Genomic DNA, 26,315 nt, shown 5'->3' on the forward strand with positions numbered 1-26,315 from the left:
GAGGAAGCTAGATGAACGGCTTCGCCTTACAGGAAAACAAACAATTCGGTTTTGTTCTCATTGAGTGGAAGAAACTCCTTCCAGTTTTTTGGCAGCACAGTAGAAGTAGCCACCATTTTCCTGGTGCCCTTTCCCCTTTCCTGTTTTGTTGAGGCTTTCATGCTAGCAGGTAAATATACATCCTATGTTTCTTTGAAGAAACTGATTTTGCTTATGTTTTTTGATTTGCAGATACCATTACGTAATTCAGATACCATTACGTATTGGTAACAATAGTCAAATTTGACTAATAGCCATTATAATACCAAACGAACAACAACAACATCAGTTGTCGACGTGTACGTATGTGCTAATTAATGCAATAACCGGCAGAGCACTATTGGATTTCACAGAGGTGACATTTTGCGATGTTCGCCTACTAATTTTTTGTTCAAGAATGCCTCATTTTCGAATTTCAACAGTATATCCTGCCAAGAAGTGAGTACAGCTTGGTGTAAATGTGTTTTCAGAATGATTTATGCAGACATGACAATTATGGATGTTTTCCTATTTGTTCTAAACGAAATGAAGTTTCACTCAGTGAGAGTGTACAAGTGGAAAGTTGATAGTCTTGTGTGCAGATCAATTGATATAAAATATATATTTGACATATATTTGATACATTGCTAAGAATAAGCAGTATATAAAATATTAAAGGGCATTATTTTCAGGGTTAATTGTAGCACTCTGGTATTTACAATTTACAGGAAAAGGCTGATTTGGTGATTTATTTATGGTCGTATTGATAGACTTTCGATTAATGGTCTGAATTGAGACTAGTTATTGGTATTGCATACCGAGGGTGCTGTTGGCTTTGCAACTACACAAAGTCTTACAAAAGGGAATGTTATGATATCTGTCGTATTTTGTTAAAGCTATTTAATGAGTGTGACAATAAATAAATTCATTTAAAGGGATTTTTGTATGGGTTTTAATATGGATATCAGTGACTTAAAAGGGGTGTCAAATTTGTTATGAAAGATATAAGATGCCATTTTGGTAATTTAGTAGTTATACCTATATTTGAATTAGTGCTTAATTATTCACGCGAAAAGGTATACGGTTTATCAGGCAGATTTGCATTTTCTGTTACAGAGGTTACATTTATACTTCAAACTGATATGAATGAGTCCAGTTGACTTATGTATTTATGAATTCTTCAATTTGTTCTTTTAGATTGAATTAAATCAGACTACGGTCTTATAAGATTCCAAGCGGGATATTCTGTGGCTGGGTCATCTTTCTTACGAGCCGTCCAATAATTCAATTTCCTACTGCTAACCTGGGATACGATAGGAAAGATGACGTCGACTGATGAAAGTAACCTGAAGTTCAAGCTAAGGGGAGCCAAGTCCAGATTCACGAGATTCGGCAAGGCTACAGAGCTACTGATAGCTGGCGGCCGAAGTAGGGCGGAGGCACATAAATCCTTCGAGAGGTATGAGCAGGCATACCATGAAGTGGAAGATGCTCATGACAAGTTTACTATGACCATCCAAGACGAAGCAGAGTATGCTAGAGAGGACGTCTGGATGGAAGATGTTCAGAATGATTTCTCGAAGTTACAGTGCGAGTTCATTGACTACGTCAAGGTTGATGAAAGTGCTTCGTCAAGTCCTACAGGGGAAGACACCACCAGTTACCAGTCCCATGCCTGCTGATAGGATTTGCTCAGGAAAGCATGAGCTACTTCAAGATCGAAAGACCCAGGCTCCCAAAGTTCAGTGGAGACATCCGTGAGTACTGCATCTTTAAGTCAGATTTTGAACATGTCATAGGTAGCAGATGTAGCTCCAGAGATGCTATGATGATTCTTCGTTCAGACCTTCAGGGCAAACCACTGCAACTTATCCAAGGTATTGGACAGGACTACGCGGCCGCTTTGGAGCAGCTAGATACCATTTATAGGGATTCTAGATATGTGGCGGACATCATCATCAGCGACATATCTAAGTTTAGGCCACTGAAACAGGATCAAGATGCCAGGTTCTGCGACCTGGTCCATCTAGTAAGGAGAAGCTTCAACACCCTGAGCGATATCGGGAAGCAGAACGACATGAACAACAGTCATATGTTGGCCATAATAGAGAGAAAGATATGTCCAGAAGATCGGATGTTATGGTCTCGAGACCAGGATGGCAGTTCGGAGACTACTCTTCATTCTCTAATGAACTGGATGGCGAATGAGATGCGAGCTCCGCTTCGCAGTGAAGCCAAGTCCAGCATAGTGAACATGGTCTCCAAGGCAGAGGAGAAACCATCCAGGAACCAGTCCACAAAGGAGTTTAAGTGCTGGGTCTGCACAAGTTATACTGGACATTGGACATATCAGTGCAGGGGTTTCATCTCCAAATCGGCACCTGAGCGATGGGAGATGGTAAAGAGCAGTCGTGCCTGCTACAGCTAAGGCTGGACGAGACCACATGATGAGTAACTGCAACAGGCGACGCACAGTGGGCCAGGGAGGAACCAAAGTGCGCCAAAACTAAGTTTGGGTGATTTATTTTTTTCAATTTTTTTTCTTGCCCAGTTGAAAGGTAATACATAGAGGAATACCTCAGTGAAATATTTAATTCCGGTATGCACAATAAGGGTATAAATTTACTGCTTCAAACAGCAAAATCCTACAGATTCACAGTTTTAGTGCAAAAGTGACTTATTTTTTGAATCATTCAATTCAACATGAAGTTTTTAAGTTATTGATATGAAATTGCTCTCACATATTCCTGATAGTTCATTTCGTTGAATGAATGGGTTAAAATTAATAAAAACACAATCTTCATGATATATTATAGGTAATTCAATGAAAAATGGACTAATGATCCATGTTTTTTAAAAATCCAGAAGAAATGTTTAGATCTCCGCGATGTACCGCTTAAATTTTAATACCACCATTTTCTCTGATGTCTAAGCTTCAAGTTGATACCAAATTTGGCTGCCCGATCTTGCCCATTGTTATGTTAGAGCCGATTTCCCTTGCCACATTGCCCCGAAAAATGTTGGTTTTGGGGGTCCGCGGCTGAATCATGAAGGATTCGTGGTCATAAATCACGGCGCGAGGGGGCGCGTGACACGTGTTCTGACACCGCGGACCAAAATAAACACATTTTTCGAGGCAATGTTGCAAGGAAAACAGCTCTAACATAATAACGGGCAGAATCGGGCAGCCAAATCTGGTATCAACTTAAAGCTTAGACATCAGAGAAAATGTTGGTAATAAAATTTAAGCGAAAATCCCTGGAAATCTAAACATTTCCTCTGGATTTATAAAAAAGTAAATCCCCAAACATGAGTTTTGGCGCACTTTGGTTCCTCCCTGGCCCACTGTGCGACGCCGGTGCAGTGAATCCAGGAACGGAGTGCAGTGCATATGGTATCATCATCCGTTACTCAATACTGAAAGGAGCTAAATTGATGAAGAAGGAATAGCGAAACAAGTGGGAATAGCTACGGTCATTGTCAATGAATGTCTCCTTCCAGTGATCATAGTTGATGTGATCTCTTAACGAACTGTGCAACAAGGAAATCTACTGTTGGATTCTGGTGCTGAGATAAGCCTTATTCATAAAGGTTTTGCAGAGAGGCTCAAGCTTAAGGGAACGCCAATAACCATAACAATGGTCCAGATTGGTTGAAATGAGGAGGTTCTTCAAACTCTCAAGTATCGGATACCCATCAGAGAAGCAGGGAAAAGCTACATGCCTATTACGATTGACGCTATAGGCATACACTGCATAAGTGAGGACATTGCAGCAGTAGACTTGGGCCGTCTATCGAAGAAGTTTGGACTGAAGGAGCAAGAGTTGAAGCGAGGTACTGGAGCAGTCGACCTCGTAGTGGGCATATATCATGCCAGGCTCCATGGCGGAGAAGTTAGAGAGGTTGGACATTTAGCAGCTCGCAGATCTCAAGTAGGATGGGTGGTGTTTGGCAAAGGACCCACTGACCGTGTCAGCGCCAGTTCAGTACTTCACATAAAGATCTCAAGCCCTGTGGATCTTACATACTTCTGGAGTCTTATACGATTCCAAGCGGGATATTCTGTGGCTGAGTCATCTTTCTTAGGAGCAATCCACCCTAGCCAAGGTCGATGCGGATGCTTTTCTCGAGTTGAGCTAAGATGTATGGGGCAAACACTCTTTCTCCATACTCTTGAAATGTTGTTGATGTTCCAGGATTGAGCATGTGAACCATGCACAGCTGCACCATCAGGAATGATTGTTTGGGCCACAGGTGCACTATTGTTTTCGAGCAGATTTGATTCCAGGCAGTGAAGTAGATCTGCTTTAATTCCAAACCCCATTTTCCTCCAGTTGACAAAGCTGGCGGAGCTGCCTGGTTTCCATGGGAGAAGAAATTGTCCATATCTCCATCCCGTGTCTGAGACTAGATGTACATCCTCAAACAGTTTTGACATAACCTTGCATGGCCGGCTGTCGACTGAAAATTAAGTGGCAACTTGTTCGTATGAAGTATTTGTGTGACAGGTGTCGTACACTGCTCTAGCCTTTCTGTCACTAACCTTGTGTACTGCTCCTCAACTAGGGTCTCAATCCTTCACCCCGTTTCAGCCAATTGGGTGTCCACGATATGTCGCTTGTGCCAATGACTATTAGCTGGTCTTGAATCTGTTCTAGAAATGGATCCCCCATCTCTTCCAGTACTGTCGCAGGTGCCTTAACATCCCTCAGGAATGCTGGCTGCACTCCAGGTTGCTGGTCATTGTGATTTTTTTCTTTTTTCTTCCTCGGTCGGTGTGTTTAGCTTTGTTCTCTACTCTTTAATATTGAAAAATTTACATGGTCTATATATATCTTTTTGACAATTTGCATATATTTTGTTTAAACACGTGCATGATTGTTATTGTTATTCATGTCAATTTAGTTGTATGATTAAGATCATGAAATGTTCTCAATAAACCTATCAGTAGGGTGATCACAATGCCTGTGCAAACAGTCTGCCCCGCGAACACACACACCCAACAGCAGTCAGTTGGTAGAACTAGCAATTTTTGTAAATGTATTTTTAAAAAACTAATCAATATTTTTAAATTTTTAATTCACATATATTTCAAGCTTACCGTTAACTACAATTCTTCGTTGTTTCATTGTTATAGGCATGAGGGAAATATGTTAATTATTGAATTAGAATATTGTATTTTCAGCCATGTGTGACATGGCCCGCTGATCGCCCTTTGACTCGCGCTGCTATTCTGTATGGTGAAAAAAATGCACCTCAATGTATAAAACTTCCCTACAAAAATGCAATAGCCTCATGTGTTTCACTCATTGAATCAATTTTTTATTTACACTCAAGGTAAGCATAACTGTACTAAGATCATCAAATTTTGTATTTCTCTAAAATTTAGTTCCTGTGTAATTTTGTGGCCTGTTGTATGGTTTCTCGAAAAATGGTCATAAATCCTCAAATCTGACATTTTTTTAAAAAGAAAAAAATACTGTGATGTAGCTGAAAGTCTACAAATTTTTATCATATGATCGGTTTTTCTGAATGATATGTGAAACATATGAGGAAATATCTGTGACGGTGATCCAAGTAATTTCCATCGCCATATTGTATTGGCATTGCAAAAATATTAGGAATTTAAGGTAAATATTTGTTGTAAATATGATCTATGAATATATGATTTAATAAATGCCCCCAAAATGAACAGTTTGACTTTCCTAATTTGCATAATGAGTGCGCAAATATATAATTAGCTGAAATGACCTAATTTGCATATTTGATGAATATTCATGATTTTATTTTATTTCAAATGAAATATATTTCCATACCTGTGTGATATACATATAGGCCAATAGCATTAGGTCAAAATAGGCTTAAACCTGGACATTTCCATAACAAGCTGATTTTTTTCAGGAAAGCTCCGGGAATATGTCTAGAATAAAATAATAAAGGTCCTCGTATATCCTCCGCCATGTCCTGAATTTATTATAGCTTTGCAACTAGATCACCCTAATACAAAAATTAAATGTCTAAATATATGTTTTTTACCATAAGGAACTCAATAAAAACATGTTGATACATTTTGAAACACACAATTAGCTATAAACCACTTTAGCCCATCTCGAAATCCAAAATGGCGCCCAAAATTGCCGTCATTTCCTGAATTTCTTATAACTGTGCAACGAGATTACCCAAATACCAAATTTTAATGTCTAAATATATGTTTTCAGCATATGGAACTCAACTAAAAGCTATTAATACATTTTTAAACACACAAGTAGCAGTAAAAGTACTTTAGCCCTTTCCGAAATCCAAAATGGCACCCAAATGGCCACCATTTCCAATTTTATCTCATTGTATTAAAGTAGATACGTTATGAATACAATCAAATGTCTATACTAGAAAAGCACTTTTGAAATACATATCAATTCAAATAAACCTCCATTAAGTAATTAAACAATTTTTATACATAAAGTATACACATCCACCCTCCTACCTACACACACATATGGCTGCTTCTATCATCCTCAACGACATCAGACTGACAGTGTGCAACCGTGAAGAGTACTTATTTATAACGAGATAATCGGATTAACGCGATGGTACTAACAATAGCGCGTGCAAAACACTAGGCACAGTCCAATGGGCATGAACAATAACTGCTTTTACGAATGTTTGCTAGCATGCAAGAAGCAGAGTAACAGTAGCGTGCACGCAGCCTCATGGCAGGCTATGAGTTAACGTTAGAAGGAACTGAAAATGGAGACACGTTAGTACCAATTAATGTCGCAAAGGCAAAAGCCACATGGTTTCAAACAGGAAATGCACCTCAATAGCACATGCCATTATCATCTCTGCTAGTAGACCAGGTCATTTCTGTCACCAATATTGTTGGAATAGCTGCGTATAAACACCGGAAGGTTGGCTCAATCACGTGAACGGATAGACATTTTGAGCTGAGCAACATGAGCTTTGTCCTTCATGGAGTGGTTTCATGAAAGTGGCCATGTAGAGTGACCAGTATGAGATTTGAAATCTGCCCTTCATAAATTTAGACCCCTCAAATCCGAGTACCATCTACACGGCACTATACTTTGCAAAGGCACAATGTGAAAAACAAAACTTGATATGTGCAGTAACATTTGACCAGCCCTTGTCCATCAAGGCAGCAGAGATTGTAACTTCTTCTTACGACCTAGGAAAAGTAATCGTCCGTCTTGTTGGATTTCCCCTCCTCATGTCATTTCTCGGCAGTATATAGTCCACGTCATGGACGGAAGTGTGCTTGCAGAGCTATGGGAGACAGTGTACGCCAAAGGGTCTATCATACATATGCAATCTGGTCATGCGTTTCCCCTTCTCTTCGTGCTCACATTCTTACTTCAGCTGCCCTCATTGGCGTGTTGATGGGTAAACCTGGCGTCTTAGACAGCAGCATTTTTTAATTTTTTTTTGCTCCCGAAAATTTGAAAATCAGGCCGGCCGAAAAGTCGCTCAGTGGGGGGGGGGGGGGTGTAGTGAGCACATTTTTTTTTTTTGGGGGGGGTCCTCAAAACAATTTCAATTTGCACCCCCCCCCCCAAAAAAAAAAAAAAAAAAAAAAAAAAAAAACGTAAAAATTACGTGATTTTACATGATTTTTTTCTCAAGGGGGGGGGGGGGGGGGGGCGGGCCCCCCGGCCCCCCCCCCCCCTGGATCCGCCACTGGGACGACTTAGCGAATCTGTATGGTGCACTCCTCAACCAGGACAAGAAGGTGACTGCTGTACCTGAGAAGAGTGTGTCAAACAGTTAAAGTCAGACCATTTCACAACTCATTGACCGGGCAGCAGGACAAAGTAGGACAGGAAAACTTTGGTTGCAGTATATCCGACAATTATGTGTCTCTTCTGCAATGTTTCATTCCAGCTGAAAGGACAGGGGACTGGAAGCTCCATCTCAGCTGTGTGAGGGAAATGATACAACATGTCCATGCCACAGGACATCTTCCCTAGTTCAAATCTGCCAGGTTGTTTTTACAACAGATGGAAGCTCTAGTCAGAGCAAACCATGCCAGGAAATGAATATACACAATTCGCAGAAAAGGGATACCTCACCATCCGCCGTGTGGATTCATTCTGGGGTGGAAACTTCTCTGATCAGACCATTGAAAAGTTCCTGATGCGGCAGCTTAAAACATCTAGAGAAATGACTAGTGGCCGTGGAATCACAGATAGTACATTGGCTATTAAAGTGGGATCATGCACTTCCTCGCTGTGTTTCTACCTGTGATGAACTAGAACAGTTCACCGGGGTACACACTGGTACATCAGAGCAGCTTAAAGATAACAGCAAAGTACCAGGTCAAGAGACAATAAAGATAGATGTATCTTTGTTGGATGGCTGCAGGCACATCACCATTTGCTGGATATGAAACTAATTGCCTGGTCTCCTTGTCAACTGGCATCGTCGCTGGCTCATCTGTTAATTGTGATTAACCTGTACAAATCGGCCTATTAACGGCATCCGAAACGAATGCATGGTAGGAAGTTTACAGATATCAAGCTACGTACATTGTAAGGACAAGGTAAAGACCATTTGTGCAAAGATTAAGAGAGTGAAAATCAGGGGACAAAGCACATAAGTCAACCCAACGTTACTGTTCAACAGAATCACATGAGTCCTGAATAACAACACTGAGATGGAATCGTTCTTTGCTTATGAACTTATTCCCAGGCACTTTCCCTTTCAAAGGTGGGGTGATGCGGAAGCCAATAAAGAGTTCTCTGAATTCCTTCACCAAGCAATCCAACCTGCCAGAAATGGTCTCTTTGTTTAAGATGGTGGTCGCCTACTGCAATCAGTTGTTTGGCCACAACTGTCAACCTATGCTGAATTTGTTCAGCCATATATTTCATACACCCTTAAGAATTATGGAGCTCATTTGACGGTGGTGTTCGATGGATATGTAAGTGCAACTTCGACAAAGGTAGCTGAGCAGAGACGAATAGCCCAGAGATGTACCTCTTTATTTGATGATAATATGCCAACAAGCACAACCCAAAACAGCTTTCCTAGCCAACAAAAACAATAAGATGAGACTTATACAAACTCCACGTGACAAAATACGTATCAAGCAGGCCGCAGAAGCGGATGCCACTACCCTGCTTGTCTCCACAGCACAAGCAGTAGCAGACTCAGAACCGGTGCCCGTTGTTGTTGTTTGTACGGACACAGACTTTCTGGTCATGCTAGTTGCTCCGTCAACCACTTCCACAGATATGCACATGCTATGCCGCAGTTATCCTGTCACGGTCTTCAACACTCATGAAATTCAGCATGCCATAGGGGACACTGGAAATCGCCTGATGTTTCTTTATGCTATGACAGGGTGTGATACGGGCTCTGCAATCTACCGTCAGAGCAATAGTAAACTTTCAATATGGTCCACAAGAAACTTGACTATAACTTGCTTGATACATTCGCAGCGGAAGCACCCATGACGAGGTAAAACAGAGCCGGGGAAGCCTTTATGGGGCCAGCAGTTTCGAATCTCTTGATGACTACCGTCACACTGCATACAAACGGGCAATTGGTCACAGTTCTCTGAGTTCATCCTTTCGGTTCGAAAGTCTACCTCCAACTAGTGCTGCAGCAAAGCAACATCCATACCGCACCTTTTCCACAGTCTTTATGTATAAAAAGCTTTAGCGACCTTGGTACTAATGTGTCTACATTTTCATTCCCATCTAATGTTGGGTACTCTTCACGGTTGCACATTGTCAGTCTAATATCGTTGAGGATGATGGAAGCAGCAATATGTGTATGTGGGTGTGCGTGTGCGTGTATGTGTGTACTTTATGCATACAAAGTATTTTTTAATTAAAAGATTGTTGTACTGATATGTATTTCAATGGTGCTTTTCTAGTCTAGATATTTAATTATATTTATAACGTATCTACTTTAATAAGTACAATGAGATAAAATTGGAAATAATGGCCATTTCGGGTGCCATTTTGGATTTCGGGAAGGGCTCAAGTGGTCTTACTGCTACTTGTGTGTTTCAAAATTTGATAATAATTGATTGGTTGAGTTCCTTATGCTGAAAAACATATATTTAGACATTTAAATTCTGTATTTGGGTTATCAAGTTGCAAAGTTATAAGAAATACAGGAAATGGCGGCAATTTGGGGCGCCATTTTGGATTTCGAGAAGGGCTAAAGTGGTTTATAGCTACTTGTGTGTCTCAAAATTTATCAACATGTATTTTATTTAGTTCCTTGTGCTAAAAACTTATATGTAGACGTTTAAATTTTGTATTTGGGTGATCTAGTTGCAAAGCTTTTAGAAATTCAGGACATAGCGGCCATTTTGGACGCCATCTTGGATTGCGGAAAACGCTCAAGGATGATTTATGAGGACTTTTAGTATGTTAATCTAGACATATTCCAGGAACTATCCTGACAAAAATCAGCTTGTTATGGAAAATGTCCATGTTAAAACTAATGCTCTTGGTCTAATAGATTTCACTGATGTATCATGTTCGATTTTGATTTGATAACATATGCGCATATTAATTAGGCGGACTTATTTTCACAACTTTTTTATATCTGCAGATACGCAAAAATGGCAAAAATGACTTATTTTGTTGGCTTCTGTTTTCAAAACGGTAATAGATATATAAATTTTCCTTTTTGTATTTTTTACCACAAAGATGATTTTTTAGTGTCTTATAATTTAATTTATTATTTGTGTCCAAGAAAGTGATGAATTAAGTTGCCAACTTTGTCGAATTATGCCATTTTTGACAATTTGACCATTTCTGGCAGGTTTTTCGGTAATTTTGCGATATCAAAAAAATTGTATAAAATCACAACGCATTGACCGATTTCAATTCTGTTTTTGAAGCTTCCATAAAGCTTGATCATTTGCAACCATCAAATAACATGTGTTTGTTATAATTATTTTTGGTGTGCTATACCTACTATCAGTCAATCCTTCAGTTGTAAAAAAGTCATTCATCAGAAATGAAAATGGGCAGTTATAAAAACGGGGAAAAGGAAATTCATAAGAAAGGAAAAGGTTAATTTGTCAAAGAAAAAGGCACCTTGCAAATTTGATGAGGGGGATATATTTTGATATCATCAAATATTTTGATATCATCAAATTTGATGAGGGAGACAAAAGAGTATGATACGAAAACTCAAAATATAAAACAGTTTGAAAAAACTTACAAAGCGGACGGGGATGGTTTCACATGAGGAAAAAGAAACACTAAGGAAACGTTAACAAAGAAAATGGGTCCAAAGTGGAAATAAATTTAGAAATTGAATTTCACAAACGATAATACAGAACATTATTAGCATCATAGCGGTCATTATACAGATGGAAATGAGAAATAGTGAGCGTGTACAGTGCACACAACGTGGAGCGATACTTACATGTCGAAGTTCCACAAGGAGGTTGCCGCGTGGTCGAATACCTCTGAGATGATGTTTCAGTCTGCCGCCATCCATAGTTCCACAGATCAGTAACCTAGGTTCAGAAAACGGAGTGATAGAGAAAAAGAAGCAGAGAAGGGGTGCGATAAATGAGGGAGGGGTCAAATATATATATATATATATAAAGAGAGAGATGAATATATATAGTAGAGAGACATACAGAGAACAGCGAAATTAAGAACGAAAAACAGACAGAGAATCCGTAAAATATGATACTCTTAGTATTTTCATGTTCGGATTTATATATCGGCTTCGATTTTTGACCTATATCGCTCGGCGGCAAATGCCCGATTAGTTCGGTTCCCGGGCGGCGAACGGCCGGGCATCGAGTTTATTTTGGGGCCCCGCCGATCACTGGTCGGCCGCCGTGCAATATCTTTAAAATCAGCCGGCGGCCGGTGGGAGACTGCTCGGGAATCGGTAGGTCACCGTTCGGTCACTGCCGGGACACCGCGCGGAAAAGCTCCACGATTTCGCCCAGTTTTGACCTAAAATCGACCGGCGACCGACGGAAAATCGACAGGGCACCGCCCTGGCATCGCTGGGGCTCTACAGCCTGCTCGATTTCTCCAAAAATCGATGGGCGATGCCTACATTCCGATGGCGACCGAGCAGGCTACTAATCGGTTGGTTGCCGCTCTGATTTGTAATCATAGCTTTAGGAAGTGATTCATATAAATTTTAAGATCAATTTTATCGTTTTTGTTTAAATATCAGAGACTGTTTATTTCGGTAATACAACATAAAAAAATACTTCAGCTTTCCTGCTTTAATTTTCGATTTTAGAGAAACTATACATATATATATATATATATATATATATATATATATATATATAAATATAATAAGCTGTTCAAATATCTAAACTGTGTTCATGTTTATTTTCTGGTGTATAAAATTTTAAAAACAAAAAACATAAAAACCGAATCCATGATATGATATGTGATATGTATTTAAACTTTGTTCAATTTCCTCTCAGTGTATTTGTACAGGGTTTCCCAGGAAACAGTTTTAATACTGAGAGAGTAACCCTCTTTAAATAAAACGAATTAAAACAAAAATCATTCCATTATTAATCCGAAATGTTCAAGCATTGATGTGCTTGCAAGGCGTAAATGAAGGCTAACAATTTTATTTTGTATCGCAGAATTGAGAATTTTGTAGATTTTAAAGTTAAAGGCAAATTTTGGGCCATTAATTATCGATTTGTTTATAAATGTTTGGCCTTGTTCCATTCACATACTCTCTCTCTCTCTCTCTCTCTCATTAATACACAACACACTGCTATCACACCTCTTTGCTTTCTGTCCCTTTCAAAGTGATTGTTTTGTTCTTTTACACCCCCTCCCCCACAACCAAACAGTTATAATAATAATAATAATAATAATAATAATAATAAATAATGAATAAAGTAAAAATACAAATAATAACCATTGTCTTCTAACAAAAGCACTGCTAGGTTATCTAATCACTTTAACTAACACACCATCATTGAATCACATACCATTGCCCTTTGTCATCATTTCATAATTACTAATTATGCGTTAGCGCACAATCTCATCCTTTAAATTTCTGCATAATCCATTTTTTTAAATTAAATGACAAACAATACATTGCTCAAATACAAACTAACGTTTACACAAATTCTTCAAGCTTGAAAGTCTAATAGCTATTTTTATGCTTTAATGCAAGAAAATCGACATTGTATAAATAATGAGCAATTTATTTAAATGGATACAAAACGAATATAATCAATGACACAAATAAAAGAACTACTCTTTAGGTGATATCTGCCACTGTGTAGTCGAGATACATTGGTGGATATTAAATGAGTGACATTTGTGGTAAGGATTGCTGTAACTAGTATTGTTGTTAATCTAAGAGTAATACACTTTGTCATGTAAGGTCATGCAGTTGTCTATACGAAGCCCCCCCCCCCCACTCCGGGGTCGGAATGACCACAGGCGTGTTACCAAAATGTCCGGTAAAGGGGTACTTTTCACGCACCAAAGTCCGGCTCGTACATACACAAAATTGACTTTACATACCGGACTTAGGGGGTGTTTTCAAAAGGAGGGAACACGCATATGCGTACCCTTAATAGCACTGAGTGGGGGGGGGGGGTGGCGGGATACGAAGTTAATTACTTTTTTTTCATCAGCTTTGAATTTTTTTTAAGGACATCATAAATCCGAGTTGATATATTATTTCACTGCACTTACAATTTGGTTATTTCTTTTGTATTTGTTCTTGTGCAATTGCTAAGAATATCCAATTCAGGTATCAACAGGTAATTATCGAAACATATTTATGCCAACAGAAACTCTACTAAGAGTTAAAAAAATACCCTCAAATTGGTCCACTGCTGCTCAGATGAATTGCTACTTTAAAATTTCAAATTTGATATTTTAAGATTTATCACCGAGAACAGATTTATCTATGTAATGTAAGTTTATAAATAATAACCTCCAGGACAGAATCGTAGCTTTTTAGATCAGCAACAACACTTAGCAATATATTTCTCGAAAGTGCATGCTTAAGTTGCAGAGCTATTAAACTGAATATGGATTATCACTTCAGTTTTATTTTTCATCTGTAAATAGTTTTTTTTTTCTTCTCCACGATTCTACAATTCTAATTATAAGAATAGAATTCTTGGAAGTATCATTAATTTGTTTACTTTCTTTAAAACATTACTCGATGAATTCTGATCAAACCAATAATCTCATACTCGTTAGTTTATCTAACATGGTTTTGGGGTTGACACTGTGGAATCGCATTTTTTTGCATAAAATGTTGAAGTTAAAGCAATGACTATCTCGTTGATTGTATACAAATAATACACAGCAGTGAGGGCATTAGTAAGAATTACCCACACAAGGTACCTTTGGAAAAGTCTAACACGCCCTCGGCTATCGCCTCGGGCGTGTTAGACTTTTCCAAAGGTACCGAGTGCGGGTAATATTACTAATTCCCGAACAAAATGATGTGTATTATTTTTTTTATAAAATTATGACGTGGATCCTTGTTATTTGATCAATCACTGTCATCTCAATCCCAAAGGCCCGAATTCACAAAGGAGGTTAAATCTAACCCATGGTTTAAATCCTCATTTACATAAACCATGGATTAAGATAAGCGCAAATTAGGCGTACCTTGCCTTGCGCGCGTCTTATATGAAATCTCAATGGTTACGATAGCAACAACAAGCTTGATGTGTTAATGACCGGTAATTACCATTGGGTAATGACCGGTCATAATGCTACGTTTACACTATGTTCCCGGCGGCCACGGCAGCCCCGTTTGCCCGAAACGTAGTACGCCGTGGGATTTAGACCAATTTTATCTCTGGATTCAAGTTTTGTTACGTCTTGCCAAGTTTTCTCACGGTCTACCACGGTATCCGTGACGGGCCGTGGGGGGGAAGGGGATGCTGAGTCCTGGAGGCTCCAAGGCGCACTACGGTTCGGCCCGTGTTCTACCACGGATGCCAGAACGTTCCCTCCCGGCCCGTCACGTTCTGATGGGGTCCCTCACGTTTCCCACGTTCTGATCAAGGTCTGACACGTTTTTCACGTTCTGTCAAGGCTTTGTACGGATGAAACGTGGACGCAGGGCAGCTTTGGAGCACGTTTGTGCCGGCGGTATAAAAAAAAAACTCCCAAGCGATAGCAATCATGGTATTCTGAGACCTCGCGTTGTGTCAGACCGTAGTAGAACGCAACGCGCCGTAGCGTGCCGGGCGCTTAAACCGTCCCACTACGGACCACCCCCAAGTTTTGTTACGATCTATTACGGACTGTCACGTTTTGTTACGTTCACCCCGGTTTATTACGGCCTACTAGGTTTCTCATCCGCACCGTGACTGCCGTGGCGAATTTTTTGACAGTTTAAAAATCTGACACGGTATCCACGGCAATCACGGCCTGTCACGTTTGCCCATACGGTCCCCCGCGTTGTGTCACGTCAATCCCGTTTCGTCCACGGTGGCCTGAAACGTGGTTGCCGTGGCCGCCGGGAACATAGTGTAAACGTAGCATTACCCAAATTACGCGTTAGGCAAAATAAATGCTTTCAACCAATTATTTGAATAGGATTTACGTCATCATTTTATAATTATTATTAACACAAAAAAACGGCTACCGTACTGCCTACTGGCCAAAAAAAAAAAAGTAGGCTAGCCTGTATCTAGGCCTAGATTCGGAATCTAAGCCTAAATCTACAATTGTAAGCACTAGACTTATCGGCAAAACCATACAACACGATGATTCCTAAAGCCGTGGTAGACTTATTTTGTGATCAAATGCAAGAATAAACTATATTTCTTACATGTCCTAACCAAATATTCAACATCGTTAGACAAGTACAGTTAAACATGCATGAATGTAGGCTATGTGAACGGGACGGAAATGCATGAACCGGTGCAATTCGAAGAGTTAACTTAAGTTTAGCTCAGTTGGGGAATGCTTTTAGTTGATATTTATTTCAAATACCGTTCGGTTAAATATGAGAGGAATACCTTCCTTCTACCATTTTTTTTTTTTTTGTATCACCAGAACGGAATTTACTTACTTTTCGAGGACCTCTCTTGCAGTAGTTTAGCGACGCAATTTTGTGGTTAATTGACCCAAAATCGACTAGCCTTGATTAATGAGCCCTTTTACATTTAACCTAAAATTTATCAAAATCAATTTTAGTTTAAATTAGATTCGATGAAACAGCTCACGAGCATCAGTTTTAAAGCCAAGAGTAATTCGGCCTTAAAAGTTGATTTTTAAAATCGAAATTAATTGTAGTGGATAAAAAACCCTCCAGGGGAGAAAAGGGGAAAATTTGTCATTTCCCCTAGTTTGGTTTTGCTTAAGCTTCGAAAATTCACAAATTCTGAGTCGAAGAGTAAGAGCCGACGATGGCCGGGGCGTCTATTTTTTCCCGTACGGTAGCCATCCTGTCGCTGCATTTGTTGGCTCAATAGGAACTATACGTCATGCGCTAGTCATCATTATTCATTATACGCACGCACACAGAATCTGATGCGATAATTGATCAAATATGAGATTTCATACAAAATTTACAAATGCAAAGCTAAGTTTACTTTAAATAAGTGACATTGCGACAAAATCGGGATGCTTACCGCAAACGAATGACTACCCAGGTCATAACTTGTCCATGTTCATTGTGACAAACTGGTTCATTTAGTCCTGAATCTGGCCGATTTAATTTTGAATTTGATCTCCACCTCACGAGTACCAACGCAAATATTCATATATTCAGATATTAATATGCATTCTAGGATGGCTACCATACGGGGGGGGGGGGGCATACGTGCCACCTCAGATCATGGAACTTGATGTTCTTAAGACGATATATCCAAAAAGCGATGTAGAATAATTTTAAAAAGGACGGTTTGCCTTTAACGGTTCATTGCAGCTAGAGCACAAAACTTTCAGTCAAATAATTGGAAGTTACAACCACGTTTTAACCTTTGCATCCCTTTACGCATTCGTATCATTATGCTTTCTCACTGTAGACTAACTAATTAAGATCGTCTAGTAGGATTTTAATCTATTTTATACAAGATTTGAATAAGAACCTACCACAGCTCTGCCATCGTCTTCACATGTCTGCAACACTCGATGAGGTAAACCAAGTCTTCCTCGTCTGTGCACTTCACTCCGATCAGATCTAGCCGCTGTAGCTTCTTGGTTTGTTCTATGATCAGAAGACCCAGTCCTCTCATCGTCTCTCTCGATACCTTCTTCTTCTTCTCTGAGAGTAATGTCGATGCTCTAAGCTCGATGTGTGTGAGCTGTTGTCCTCCGGCCCGACGAAGACCAGCCGTGATCTGAGGTATCTGTCTCTCTGCATCATCGATAGAGATTACGATATCTCTCAAGCCAGGAAGCGATGAGAGCAGACCTTCATAGCTTTGTGACGTCACTCTCACGGCTGATAGCTTTGTGACGAATGGAAGCTCAGGAGGAGATGGAGAAAAACTGAGAGAGGACTCTGAGATGGTGAGATGGTTCAGTGAGGTGAAGGATCTTAGGGAGGACCACAATTTTTCGGTCATCTCAGTAGATAGCTGGCATTGCTTTATCTCAAGCCGAGTATTCTGCAATGAAATTTAAAACAGACAAACTTGTCACTTTTATATACATCAATTTAAATATTGAAAATAAACGTGTGGACATACAGAATCCTTAGTCAGTGAAGCTAAAATTATAAGTATCACATTCATATTCCGAGAACTAATTGAGTTCCTTCAACAACAACATATGCAACTGTTTTGCAATTCCCTTTAATAATAAAATTCAGAGGATATCCCTTTGTTGAATATTTCAAAGTGGAATGCATGCACACCGTGTAACAAAAGTCACTCACCTGGACGTTGTTCTTTTTGTCTAGAGTACCACCTCCACTCCTACAAACAATATTTGAAAGGGAATGAGGGAAAGAATGTGATTCTTGAAAGCAAATCTTGGCGAATGATATTACATTAATAAAGAATGCAAGTGTATTCTGCATCCCCTCTTTACAGATGTAAATGAAAGCAATTAGACTAACAATAACAATAATCATAATAATCATATTTTAATAAGGAAAAATACCATGCAATCAAATTTATAGCAAATACTGACTAAAGACTGCACAACACTTTTTCTTTGTAAGGCTCTGGAGGGTCAAAGAGTGCAGCGTTTTTACTAATAAAAATGCACAAATCTACTCGCTCGGTCGCTAGCTACGCTCTCTCGCATATGATTAATGTCCTTCAAAATGTACAAGTAAATATTAAAGAAAACCCGTATTTCGATGGTATCCCGTAAGCACATTTTAGAGTGTATGTTTAGAAGAGTAAGAGTTATAGAAAGAGATCAGTGCTTAACAAAAATGAATATTCCGCTCGATCTTTTTATTAAGTATCATTGTTTAAAGAATCCCTTCCAGCCTGGTTTTACAAATATTGTCGACTAACTTCCTGTTAGGGCAGATGGTGTACATCTTTAAAAAAAAAAAAAGTATTATTAAGTCAAACTCAAGGTCCTTCATTAACATGACTAGACCTAGACTCTAGACTAGACTAGGCCCTAATTAAAGTTTATCAAAATTTACCTCGGCCTACTAAATATTTACAACCCTTTGGACTGCATACTAATTACCGACAATGTAAAAGTGAAGTGTGAAAAAAGCATATTGCTTATTTGTATACTATAGTTTTGCTAAGGAATGTAATGTTTTAATAAAACAAAACTTCAACAAAATGTGAAAGTGTAAGGGGATAGATCTAGTCACTCCTGTCACCTTCGCCCATGTCATGCTCTAGATATATGCTCCCTCGCCCCTCGCACTTTGTCGCCCCGGTCATGAAAATAAATCGCCGCCCCTGGTTACCACTTTTTATTTACAATTTTGATGACATTTGCTCTCAAAATAAAGATTTGCAAACCCTTGTCGGCAAGTTTATATTTTTTCAGAACGGACGCAAAAGACTGCAAAATTGGACAATCTTTTGTCAATATTTTACTTATTTCACCTCCTATTCCATAATAAAATTTGTCTCTCGGTTATTTTAGGTTTTTCTTCCCATTAGTGATATCCCCCTTTGAAATTGTACCGATTTGTTAAGATAGCGAACTTTGGTCACACCACCATATATATATATATATATATATATAAATAAAGATCTAGTCTAAACCTAGATCTAGTAGCAATAGGTCTAGTTGGCCTAGTAGTAATAGACCTAGATCTAGTATACCTAGCCTAGACCTACCCCGAATTCAAGTACGTTAGTTGTTTAGTCTTGACAAACAGGTCCACCAAGGCCTCTCCGACTCTGCCCCACACCCTGGACACATGCAGCCGTTGTTGGTTTTTGGTTTGGTCATCAAATAGAAGACTAAGCCCTGTCTCTCCTGACTCAATTTTGCTGTCTGTGGTGAGTGCCGTCAAGGCGTGTAGGCCTAGGCCTAGTCTGATATAAACAATAGCCGTAGACCTAGTCTGATTCATAGGCCTGGATGCGGTGGTGATCTGAAAAGTGTTGCTCGTCTCTGCAACATCGATAGAGACATCGATATCTCTCACTCCAGGTATCGATGAGAGCAGACCTTCATAGCTATGTGACGTCACTCTCTCGGCTGTTAGCTTTGTGACGGATGGAAGCTCCGGAGCAGATGGAGGGAAACTGAGAGAGGAGTCTGAGATGGTGATATGGTTCAGTGAGGTGAAGGATCTGAGACAGGACCACAACTTTGTGGTCACCTCTGTAGATAGCTGGCATTGCTTTATCTCAAGCCGAGTATTCTGCAATGAAATTTAACAGACAAACTTGTCACTTTTATATACATCAATTTAAATATTGAGAATAAACGTGTGGACATAGATAATCCTTTGTCAGTGAAGCTGAAATTACAAGTAACACATTTATATTCCGAGAACTAATTGAGTTTCTTCAACAACAACATATGCAACTGTTTTGCAATTCCCTTTAATAGTAAAATTCAGAGGATATCCGTTTGTTGAATATTTCAAAGTGGAATGCATGCACACCGCATAAAAAAAGTCACTCACCTGGACGTTGTTCTTTTTGTCTAGAGTACCACCTCCACTCCTACAAAGATTATTTGAAAGGGAACGAGGGAAAGAATGTGATTCTTGAAAGCAAATCTTGGGAAAGTATATTACATTGATAAAGAATGCAAGTAAATTATGCGTACCCTCTTTACAGAGTTAAATGAAAGCAACAATACTAACAATAACAATAATGATAATAATCATATTATAATATGGTAATTATAGTAACAAATATAATCATGACTAATAAGAACATCCATGAAATACCATTTTATTACATTGTTTGGTGTTCATACCGTCTTAAAATTAAAAAGCAACATAAACACAAAAATCTACAGTGACAAAAGTTCGCTGATTTTTTTTTGAAAATATTAGAAAATGTGAGATTTGATCCATGATTTCCCATATTTGACACAAATTTATTAATTTCAATTATTAGCACATGGACGGCAATTTTTTTAACTACAAATTGGTGAAACTACAAACAAATTATCGTCAAAGGATTCCGGAGATATCGCGATTTAAAATTCGATGTCGGATTGGTGTGCGCGCTGCCACTCACGAAAAAATCATGAAAACAACGAAACCTTTACTCCGTGCACGGAGGTTTACATCTGATTTATCGAAAAATTCAATCGATCAAATGTAAGATAATTGGATAGTTTGCAAGGAAAAATATCATGCAATCAAATTTATACCAAATACTGACTAAAGACTTCACAACACTTTTTCTTTGTAAGGCTCTGGAGGGCCAACGAGTGCAGCGTTTTGACTAATAAAAATGCAAAAATATACTCGCTCGGTCGATAGCTACGCTAGCGCTCCCTCGCGTATTATTAATGTCCTTCAAAATGTACAAGTAAATATTGTAGAAAACCCTTATTTCGATGGTATCACGTGAGCACATTTTACAGTGTATGTTTAGAAGAGTAAGAGTTATAAAAAGAGATCAGTGCTAAAAAAAAAGAATATTCCGCTCGCTCTTTTTATTAAGTTTCATTGTTTAAAGAGTCCCTTCCAGCCTGGTTTTACAAATATTGTCGACTGACTTCCTGTTAGGGCAAATGGTGTACATCTTTCAAAAAAAAAAAGTACTATTAAGTCAAACTCAAGGTCCTTCATTTACATGACTAGACCTAGACTCTAGACTAGACTAGGCCCTAATTAAAGTTTACCAAAATTTACCTCGGCCTATTAAATATTTACAACCCTTTGGACTGCATACTTATTACCGACAATGTAAAAGTGAAGTGTGAAAAAGCACATTGCTTATTTGTATACTATAGTTTTGCTAAGGAATGTAATGTTTTAATAAAACAAAACTTCAAAACAAATTGAAAGTGTAAGGGGATAGATCTAGTCACTCCTGTCACCTTCGCCCATGTCATGCTCTAGATATATGCTCCCTCGCCCCTCGCACTTTGTCGCCCCGGTCATGAAAATAAATCGCCGCCCCTGGTTACCACTTTTTATTTGCAATTTTGATGACATTTGCTCTCAAAATAAAGATTTGCAAACCCTTGTCGGCAAGTTCATATTTTTCAGAACGGACGAAAAAGACTGCAAAATTGGACAATCTTTTGTCAATATTTTACTAATATCACCTCCTATTCCATAAAAAAAATTCGTGTCTCGGTAATTTTAGGTTTCTCTTCCCATTAGTGATATCAAACTTTCGAAATTGTACCGATTTGTTGAGATAGCGAACTTTGGTCACACCACCATGTATATATGAATACAGATCTAGACCTAGATCTAGTAGTAATAGGTATAGTAGGCCTAGTAATAAAAGACCTAGATCTAGTATCCCTAGCCTAGACCTACCTCGAATTCAGGTACGTTAGTTGTTTAGTCTTGACAAGCAGGTCCACCAATGTTTCTTCGTCTCTGCCCCTCACCCCTGACACATGCAGCCGTTGTTGCTTTTTGGTTTGGTCTTCAAATAGAAGGCTTAGCCCTCCAATTGTCTCTCCTGACTCGGTTTTCCTGTCTGTGGTGAGTGCTTTCAAGGCGTGTAGTCTGATATGAACAAAGAACTGTTCATCCATAGCCATAGTCTGATTCATAGGCCTGGATGCGGTGGTGATCTGAAAAGTGTTGCTCGTCTCTGCAACATCGATAGAGACATCGATATCTCTCACTCCAGGTATCGATGGGAGCACTCCTTCGTAGCTTTGTGACGTCACTATCTCGGCTGATAGGTTTGTGACTGATATAAGCACCGGAAGAAATGGAGGGAAACTGAGAGACGAGTCTGAGATGACGAGAGTATCTAACATCGAAAAGTCTTTGAGGCAGGACCATAGTCCACTCGTCACGTCGGTAGTTAGAGTAGACCCCTCGAACTTTACTGTCCTAACCTGGTGTTCAGACAGAGAGAGAGAGAAACAAGGTGAGGGGGAGGGGGTAAAGAGAAAAAGAGATATAGACAATATTTAATAGTCAAAACATCGATAAGTTGATGAAGATTTCTATTTCAGCTCTAGTCCATAATCTGGCCGGTTCTTATATTTCATCTCTATAATATTCTCCGCTCTTATTTGCAGCGCGTAGAGGAAGGTCGCGATGATGGATATTATCTTCAATTGAATAGGCCAGATTCTGAACTATCTAATGTCTTGTTTTGGTGGTAATCATTACAGCAAACGAGCCTACGGTCTGATCTTATCTGATAAATGTATTCGCTAAAGACTAGTAATGGAAGCTTCCTTCTCTACTTCTTTACATACATAAGTTATAGATGTATTTTCTTCCATGTTAAATATAGCGATTCTTTGTTTTACATAGGCTACTTGCTTTTATTGCCTGAATCACATGATTTTCCCTATGTAAATATGCCCTAGGACCTAGTATATTTTTTGTTTGCATTATTTTTCTCGTTTCTGGAATGCAGTACCTTGATCAAGGCCGTAATTGGGCAAAGATAGAATAATTATGATAATGAATCATACGTCTTGATAATTTTATCTTGCATCATTATTTTATATGAAGATGCCGTCAATTGTAATCAATAATCTATTAAAACAATCTTACCCCTTTGACTTTTAATTATAGCGAAGGGATGAAAACTTAATCAATCTGTATGAGATTATTATTATTGTAAACACATTTTGTAAAATGAAAATGTGCATACCTGACGTTTAAGTTGCTTTGGAAGATTTTGCATCCCAACGACGGTGTAGACAGTCGGTGACTTCAGAACAATACTCTCTGCATTTACACATCTTTGAACCAACGAAGACACATCTTGTTGAGTACCCTTGGTCTCTGATGAACAGTCTAGGAGAATTCGATATCGTTCGCTCTCATCCAAAAATCGGTTGGAAAGGAGCGTCTCCATTATTCGTATGCAAAGGCCGTTATCTGTGCCAGCAGCAAATCGGATGAGATTCTCATAGTCACCGATGTTTGCTTTGATGTTTCGCAGCAGTCTGTCCAACTTAGAAATCTTCAGTCGTAACATACATGTATATTTCTTTGTTTTAGCAGCAAGGTATTTCCCAGCCGAGTGTTCCTGAACGAGTTTGTGATAAAACTCAATGGTCGTGGATGTGGTATTGTGAGATCGTGGGAGCATTGTCGTTGGAATCGTCGTCTTGGATAATATCCCAAGCTCACATGCCCTATCAAGGATAGCGGGGACTCTTCGGAAATCATGGGGCGTGAAGACTAGTTTTTTAGAGTCGTCGATTAGACCAGCTAGAGCAACCTCACCCAGCTTACGAATTATTTCGATAAGTTCTTCTTCTGCTATGTTGTATGTTGATGTTGCTCGGGCATTGGCATGGTGCATCAGAAAAACATTCACGCTGTCTAATAATTCTGTTTGAGTTGCAGTTTCAGTGTCCAAACGCTCCTCGCTCCATAAGTGACAGACCATGAGACAAAATAAAGGCGTTTTAACAAGTTCATTAATCAGTGGTTGGTCATCAAGGTAAACCTTCAGACCATGTCCACGACAAGGATTCGAAGTCGAAGCAAAGAACTTGTCGATGTACTCACGTGAGCTCTCTTGCGAGAATCCTTCGATCCACATCTTTGTGTATACTCTAGGAAGTTCCGCTTGATTGAAGAAGTTCTCTAGGTGAGGGCGTGTTGTTACAAGGACTCTACACTCTGGAAATTCCTCCCAGCGGATGACACTGACAATGTTGCTCCCTAAGCTCCGGTTTGAAGAAGAAATACCAGCATACTCATCTAGCCCGTCTAGTATGATGTGACAGATTCCCTGATTCTCTCTAATGAAACTTTCCAAACCCTCTGGTGTGAGATCATTAACATCACTCAAAAGCTGGGATTTGATAGCTTCTCCGATCGATGTGAGCTGACTTGTGTTTCGGAATTTCACAACAAACAGAAGTGGCAGTAGTTCTAATTCTGATCCCTTTTCCCTGTGAACCCAGTCGTAAGCCATCTTAGCGACAGCCGTGGTCTTTCCTCTTCCAGCGGGGGCCGAAATGAGGATTCGAGCTGGCAGTTCTCCGTTTACTTTCGTTGAAAATATTTCAGCAACAGAACCCTGGAGTATTTCCTTCTTTTTCGTGTCTTGTCCACGAGCGTCCTTCTGCACCATCGTGACAACCGTGTGCATATCTTTGAACTCAGCATAATCAGTTTGATCCCACGGTTTCATTTGAATTTTGCACAATTGATTTCGGTACTTATTCTCCAACTTTTCGCGACATCGCTGCACAGTCAATGATGCCGAGATCTTCTTACTGTAGATATCTGGAATGATATAATCATATATAAAACCGAATATGTTATTATACTCCCATGCTCTATCAACCCCTTCGCAATTTTGTTTAAGATTCTCGTTGAAACTCCGACGATTTGCCTCTTTTCCATGAAGCAAAGGCCTAGAAACGCACTCAACGCTGCTGTTATCTTTGATTCGACTATATAGATCAGTCATGAAAACTTTCTCTAAATCGATATTGAAAATCATGGATTTATTTTCTCCTTTATTTAAAGATCTTTTTCAAACAACAATTAGAGGGCAGAGGTAAACGCGGTGAAGGATTGTGAAATAATGCTATCCTGTCATATACCATCTTCAAATTTGGTACGTTGTTAAAACAATTAACGGATAAAGGAAGTGATTGTTAGGATTCTAGCACTAATAGACCCACCTGGATCACTTGATATCCCCTTATTTGGTGTCACCCTGAGATGTGTATCAGCAAGCATTACTAGCTTAGCGTCAATGAGAGCTTGTTCCAGTCTATGATGCTGATCGCAAGGCTTCACGGTCTGTCTCCAGTCAAACAGCATCGCACGTGTTCCCTTGCAGGTCACTAGTCCTTCTATCCTGTTGGTCTCTGTGTATCTATTTATTTCTGCGATATTGAATCCGAGTGTTCGTCCTAAGGCCTCCACCTGCTCACCCGTCTCGATGTTTCAGCCAGCTTGAAGAGAAGATCATCGGCAATACCTCCATGTGCCGCCATAACTATGGAGAAAATGAATGTTTTGTTTAAAGTAGAGAAGTAGGATCTTGACATACTTTGAAACCTTATTTACAAGACCTTAATAACAAAGAAAAGAAGAAAACCAGAGATTTCACAAATACGGTCGAGGCAAGGGGGAGGGGGGGGGGGTCGTTTTATTTCCCCCACTTGTTTGAGTACCTGAAAAGTGCCCCTTCTTACAATAACAGGTGACCCATTTTCTTTGTAATAATAATTGTTCCTTCCCCCATGTGATTACTGCCCATTTTAAATTCTAGCAGGTGCCCCGTACTTTTCTTATTAGTGACCCTTCTCACCTTGATGAGTGCCTAATGGAGTCATATGGAGGCCAAAACAGCAATCATCCAGGAGAAATGAAGTCAGACAGAAAACTGTCAGACCGATGCGTCAATCGGATGTGCGCGAATTCGGCAGTTGGATAACACACCACGATTGGATAAGTGTTTATCAAGAAACGGATGTAGAACGCAAATGTGAGGTGTTCTATAATGATTTGAACGCGGCAATCAACACTCACTTCCCAACCAAGTCCGTAAAGCTGCATATGATGGATAAGCCTTGGATGACAACCAAGGTCAAAGACCTAATACATCAACGACAAAGGGCCTTCCACTCAGGCTCCCCGAATTGGCGTAGTCTTCGAAACAAAGTGCAGCAAGCGATCACTCATGCGAAAAGAGTGTTTTATAGGGACCGCGTCCAACATCTGAAACGCGAAAACCCCGCATCATGGTATAAATATATCAAACTGATGACTTCGAATAGGCAACAAGACACGTCTAT

General features: G+C 39.4%; 1 protein-coding gene across 1 annotated transcript; it reads right to left on the reverse strand.

Annotated features, from left to right (window-relative positions):
* Window positions 1-9,581: 9,581 nt before the first annotated feature.
* LOC105438428 lies at window positions 9,582-25,458 on the reverse strand. The gene is made up of 9 exons (XM_030994034.1): window positions 25,194-25,458; window positions 23,195-24,789; window positions 21,886-22,421; window positions 20,059-20,098; window positions 19,259-19,791; window positions 17,872-17,911; window positions 17,085-17,602; window positions 11,428-11,521; window positions 9,582-9,674 (listed from the first exon to the last, which is right to left on the reverse strand). The coding sequence occupies exons 1-9, from the start codon at window positions 25,333-25,335 to the stop codon at window positions 9,582-9,584; spliced, it is 3,591 nt and encodes a 1,196-aa protein (XP_030849894.1). The 5' UTR covers window positions 25,336-25,458.
* Between the last annotated feature and the right edge of the window lie 857 nt (window positions 25,459-26,315).

Source organism: Strongylocentrotus purpuratus, unplaced genomic scaffold, assembly GCF_000002235.5.
Source record: "Strongylocentrotus purpuratus isolate Spur 01 unplaced genomic scaffold, Spur_5.0 spur5_scaffold_20, whole genome shotgun sequence".
Taxonomy (NCBI): domain Eukaryota; kingdom Metazoa; phylum Echinodermata; class Echinoidea; order Camarodonta; family Strongylocentrotidae; genus Strongylocentrotus; species Strongylocentrotus purpuratus.